The sequence below is a fragment of the Macadamia integrifolia genome, chromosome 5 (genome assembly GCF_013358625.1).
Source record: "Macadamia integrifolia cultivar HAES 741 chromosome 5, SCU_Mint_v3, whole genome shotgun sequence".
Classification (NCBI taxonomy): domain Eukaryota; kingdom Viridiplantae; phylum Streptophyta; class Magnoliopsida; order Proteales; family Proteaceae; genus Macadamia; species Macadamia integrifolia.
The window spans coordinates 14,737,415-14,743,047 of NC_056561.1; the positions used below are offsets into that span (position 1 = coordinate 14,737,415).

The 5,633-nt window shown below is 40.0% G+C and overlaps 1 protein-coding gene across 1 annotated transcript; it reads right to left on the reverse strand.

Moving 5' to 3' along the window:
• Window positions 1–960: 960 nt before the first annotated feature.
• Window positions 961–2,353, reverse strand: LOC122077909. The gene is made up of 2 exons (XM_042643801.1): window positions 2,224–2,353; window positions 961–2,120 (listed from the first exon to the last, which is right to left on the reverse strand). The coding sequence occupies exons 1-2, from the start codon at window positions 2,351–2,353 to the stop codon at window positions 961–963; spliced, it is 1,290 nt and encodes a 429-aa protein (XP_042499735.1).
• Between the last annotated feature and the right edge of the window lie 3,280 nt (window positions 2,354–5,633).

Genomic DNA, 5,633 nt, shown 5'->3' on the forward strand with positions numbered 1-5,633 from the left:
TAATGGGATATGGGTAGGCCATAATGGGCTTTCCAAAGGATAGGCTTAGGCCCAAAAGGACAACTAGCGGATTTAAACTTCTCAGGATTTTTCCCGGATAACTAGCGGCCAAGGATGGCCTCCCTTAATAGGCTTAATGATGTGAAAAATTTTCTTTAAGCTCCTTACTCGTTGGAAGGGGATTAAATGTGTGGAGAGCTCAAGACCTTTTATTACCAAGGCTCTGGCACCAAAATGAATGACGAATGACTGATGGGCTCCTTTTTTTTTGTTGCTCTTTCCTTTTTTCTATATTTATTTTTTTTTCTTTGATTCCTTTTTGTTGATTTGAAGAAAATAGGCGAAAGATCACTGCAAGATTCATCATCAAGAGATGGAAATGGGGAGGAGAACAAACAAAATACTCAAAATAAACTATTTCATTAAAAAATGAAATGATTACACCATGTGGAAACTTGATTGGATTGACACAACATCAAAATTAAAAAGATAAAACTTCTCACACGAAACTGAAAGGGAAAAAGCTGGAAATACCTAACAACCTGACTGACTACCTATAACACCGAAGGACTTGAACCCAGACATGACCAACCCCTTTTCGTCTTCTATGATCATCAGAACTTTTATACCAAAGAGCTTACTAACATCCATAAATCCTCCTTGATGCCCCAGATGGGCCTACCAAACTGCTTAAGACTCTGCCCAATCAACCACGCAGTTAAAGAAGATCTCAAAACCTGGTAACTCCTTTCCTGATATTTCATCGAGTCACAGTTCTAAAAACCCAAAGTATGAAGAGTCATGCACTTCCTTAATGAATTGACCATTCAGGTTCTTGAAATAGGGTACCATCTCAAGAGTCTCAGATGCTTCTGATTGATACTTCATGAATTCTCCTTCAACTGTCTTGATCTATTTGTGCTTTGCGTCTGATTTCACCACATGAACATGCCCCTTGCTCTAGATAGACAGATGCCTAATAAAGATGGTGGGGTCAAATTCTTTCAAATCCTCACTAAGAGCATTGATTGATTGGTGATTTGGAAGAGGATTTGTGGTTACACTAGGCTGTTTAGGTCGAAGCTCAAACTTTTTAGCATCATAAAGGTCCTGTATAGCATGTTTCAAATTGAAACAGTTATCTGTGGTATGTCCTTCTTGGCAATGATAGTGGAAAAATAGGTCTGGATTATACCAACGTGGCTTTGGCTCGGGAATAGGCCTTGGTTGGATCGTAGAAATCAATCCGGCCTTCGCTAATCTGCTAAAAATTGAACTCAGGGGTGCACTCAAATTGGCGAACTGCCTCTTAGGTCGACTGAGAGGAGTTATCCCTTGCTCTAGTGTGAACGGAGCTACCGTTGTGGACGATGTTGGTGCCGCAGAAGGGAGAGTAGACATTATGGCATTGACCCCTGAGCTTTTCTGTTGTGGAGGTCTTCTGCTACTACTGGACTCAGTTGCAAACTGATCCATTTTAGGGAGTTCCTCTTGAAAGATGGCATCCTCGACCTGTTGTGCCGTGACTATCAAACCATCAAAGTTGAGGATGGGGAGAGTAAACAATAACTTTCGGTATGGGTCTCGCAATCCTCTCACTATCATTCCCACTTGCTCTCTCTCATTTGGCCTATCCCACATCTGAGCCGCTTTGTCACGAAACCTTTTCAAATAGCTAGTGAACCCTTCACCTGCTGCTTGCTTTGTTGTTTCCAACTCTCTCCTGGTCAACTCTATCTCTGTATTATAGGAGTATTGGCGAGTAAATGCCTTCATCATGTCATCCCAAGTGCGGGTTGAGGAAGAATCTAGGGCCATTAGCCAATGGTGAGCAGCACCAGTCAATGAAAATTGGAAGGCCTGCCCCAGTTGCTCATTCGTGAAGCCTCGGCCTCCCCTCAACTGGCCAATAAAAGATCTTAAGTGAGTATGGGGATCACCCCTACCATCAAACTTTTCAGAGGTCCATTTAAATTTTTCTGGCAACCTAACATGAGGAAAGAAACACAACCCTTCTGTATCAATGATCTGATCTTCAACACCTTTAAGGTTCCTGATCAAGTGTTCAAGGAGATTAACTTTATCCTTCAACTCTTGGTTCTTGATACTTTCAGACTTTCCTATAGCAGGGCTATTGTCAATCATAACATCATCCTCAACACCTAACACATTGGGGTGAGGAACAACCCTAGGACTATGGAGATGACTCTATTGGTCCTGAACTTCTGCCTGTTGCAGCAACACCAGCCTGAGCTTGCATCATCGCAGTTAAGTTTGCTAACATCTCCTCAATCTTAGTGACACGGGCCTCCATGGGGTCAGGATTTGCTGGTGAAATGTTATCTTGACTCATGGTATCTGTACCCTCTGGGGAAACGGGAAACACTTCTAATGAGGGTTTTGGTGAAAGCCTCACTAGTCTAATTGAATTAGGAGCTCTGACCCACAAGGGTAGGGAATGGCCTTCCTGACGAGAAATGGTGCCTCAACTGGGTAGAATATAATGAGAAAGTGAAACTTCGGATTACACTCCTTATTGGTACCGGAAAATGGACAAAAGAAAAGATGAGATGGTAACAAGTACATTCTCCTACGTGAGCACAACTAGGGTCAAAGCATGCACAAACAAGGACAACTATACCAAACAAGGGTTAGGTCAAATGAGAGTGGCATCAACTTAGCGGCATACTTAAAGAAGTGTGCCTAAGTTGAAGAGACTCTCAAGTGATGGATCAAGCAAAGGTGGTTCCTGTAAGAACACTTATGTAGGCAACTCTACACTGAATCAGTCACCGAAAACCATGGTGGACGAATTTGGGTCCACCATTAACATCGAGATAGCATGTGTGAAACCTTTACCAGGTTGAGACCTATACCACATCGGATTGGTGGTGTTAGCATATAACCACGGTACCAATCATACGGTGCAGTTGTAAGAATCAACAACTGGTGTAGTTATAAACACTAGCACCTTTAATGTTAATGATAAATCCAATCCTTCCGTTGGTGAATGGTAGATTGAGACAGGTAAAAATGACTACAAGGGCTTCCAACATGAACCGTAAACAATATTACAGTAGTTGTGTTGATCCTAGTCATTGGTTCTATGTCCAAGTATATGATGCATGTTGGTTAGGATTAGGACCGGCAAGGCTACCTTGACAAGATCGATATACCTATCACCCGTATACACGGAATGAATCAGAGGCACGTGGTCCCTTTGATATACAAATAGGGGAATAGCTCGAGCAGATCGATCTCAGAGTGTTAACCAATAGCATCTCTTTGGGCACACCTAAATGTGTGTGATCTGCCCCAAGCACGCAAGGTAACACCCTCGCCGATAAGTTCTGTATTCCAGACCTAAATGGCATGGTATCAAGAGGTGTGATGTAACTGGGGGCGGCCCAAACATATGTGAGGGACCCTGACAGCTACACCACGGGGGTGAATAAAGGTAAGGCATGTTGTGCTCAATGCAAGAAGTGTATGCAAGTGATGAAAAGTGAAAAATAACATGTCAATATACAAACAATAAGGTACAAACAAAGCTATACAAACAATGGTCAATCAGGAGTATGATATCCCTAGTAGAGTCGCCACTGTAGGTATCATGGACCTCCGCCTGGATCGCCATATGGCGCGTAGCGCATGTACACACGCTAGGGTTCGACCCTAATGAGATGAGATATTATCCCCAGGTCATCAAATGCCAAAGGGGGGGGGATACACGTTATAGGTAAAAGGGAGTCACCACCTAGAAAGGGTCTAGGACCCATAAATGTCTCCCCCAATCAAGGGGAGAGACTAATGACTCTGATGGATAAGACTGGTTTGTACCAAGATTCTGGACAAGTGTCAAGTGACAGACTGGGAAGGTGTTAGGCACCCAGTCTGCCTGGCCCTAAGGCCAGTGTCTTTTTGTTTGACCAAAGTTTATTTGTACCCTACTAACTAGTCTTAAATCTAGGTCACTGAAAACCCTAAACTAGGTATCTAAGTAATGACATGTGTGAAACTCTAAACCATATGTCTATGTTATGCTAACCTAAGTTATAATGCAAATAATGAAATGATTACGCTAATTAAATATTAAAAACCCTAAATGATTTGATTAATGTGTTATGAGTCTTAGATTAAACTAATTAAATAAACTTAGCCCTAGGATTAGTTGAGCAACTCATGAAACCCTAAATTAACTAATTCGATTAATTGAGTATAACTTAGATGGATGATTAATGAACTTATGAAATCCTAAATTGAACTAATTGGTATGATTAAAGATTTAACACATTGTGAGGTCCTATAATAGATTATTTGCAAGCGGTACCTAAATGGTTGGTAAAGTAAAGTATGGTATGGAATCCTATTTATGCTAGTTTACAAATGACTTTTAACTAGATTAAAACTATGTTTATTAACTATATTAGATGATCAAAAGAGGGATGTAAGAAAAGCTAGTTAGTCTAGTTACACTTATCTAGGGTTTAAGATTGAATCTAAAAGATTGGTTGAATGCAATATGAGTCCTACTTTGATCTTATTGTTTAATGGATTTTAGAACAACTAAGTGAAAGATGCCTAAAACTATCCTAGATTAGGTAAAAAAAGGATATGCTAAATCTAAGTATATACTACATTATATGAAATAAATCTAAAATGCTCTAAGGTCATGATTTACCTAATTAAATTGGTAAATAGATAAAAAAAAAAAAAAAAAAGAAGAATTGGTTAACTTAAATTGTTTAGATTAGCTACAATAAATTAAAGCAAAATTATTAAACCAGATATGATGGAAGCCAATTAGAGTATGATATGGATTAAAAATATTCCAACAAATGGTAAGAAATATGATTAGACCATGTTGAAAGTAAAATAAAATACCTAAGCTAGATTTACTGCTAAGCTTAAGGTTGTTTTTTTAAAGTTGAATTTAGATTAAAAGGAAGAAAAGAAATAAAAAAAAAAAGAGGGAAAAAGGGGGGGTTCGGTTGGTGCTGGTTTAGACATGAATGAAGAAGAAGAAGAATATGGTTCAGATTTCGATAATGGAAGGAATGAAGGTGAGGATGGATTTGGTTGCAGGTTTAGACATGAATGATGCGGCCAAGTGAAGGAAAGAAGAAGAAGATGGTGGAATTCGGTTTCAACAAAGGAAGAAAAGAAAGAAAAGAAGAGGAAGAAGAAGGAGAAGAATAACGAATAGTTGTAGGTTTCGGTTGCAGCAGCAGGGGTTTAGACATGAATGATGCGGCCAAGTGAAGGAAAGAAGAAGAAGATGGTGGAATTCGGTTTCAACAAAGGAAGAAAAGAAAGAAAAGAAGAGGAAGAAGAAGGAGAAGAATAACGAATATTTGTAGGTTTCGGTTGCAGCAGCAGGGAAGAAGAAGAAGAAGAAATGTGCGGCTGCAGGTTCTGTTGCAGCAGCAAGGAAGGAGAAGAGAAAAAGAAGAAGAACAAGAACAAGAAGAAGAAGAAGGAAGGAGGAGGAAGGTGCGGCTGCAAGTCCGATTGCAGCAGCAGGGAAGAAGAAGAGAAAAAGAAGAAGAAGAAGAAGAAGGAAGGAAGGAGGTTAGGAGGAATAGAAAAGGAAGGAGAGAAGAAAGATGGAAGAGAGGAAGAAGAAGAAGAAA

Bases quoted from the DNA above. Each gene is read 5' to 3' on its own strand.
- LOC122077909 (XM_042643801.1), bottom strand. From the start codon at position 2,353: ATGAGTCAAGATAACATTTCACCAGCAAATCCTGACCCCATGGAGGCC. The intron at 2,121-2,223 runs GTTCAGGACCAA...GCCCTGCTATAG, and splicing joins TGTTGCTGCAACAGGCAGAA to GAAAGTCTGAAAGTATCAAG.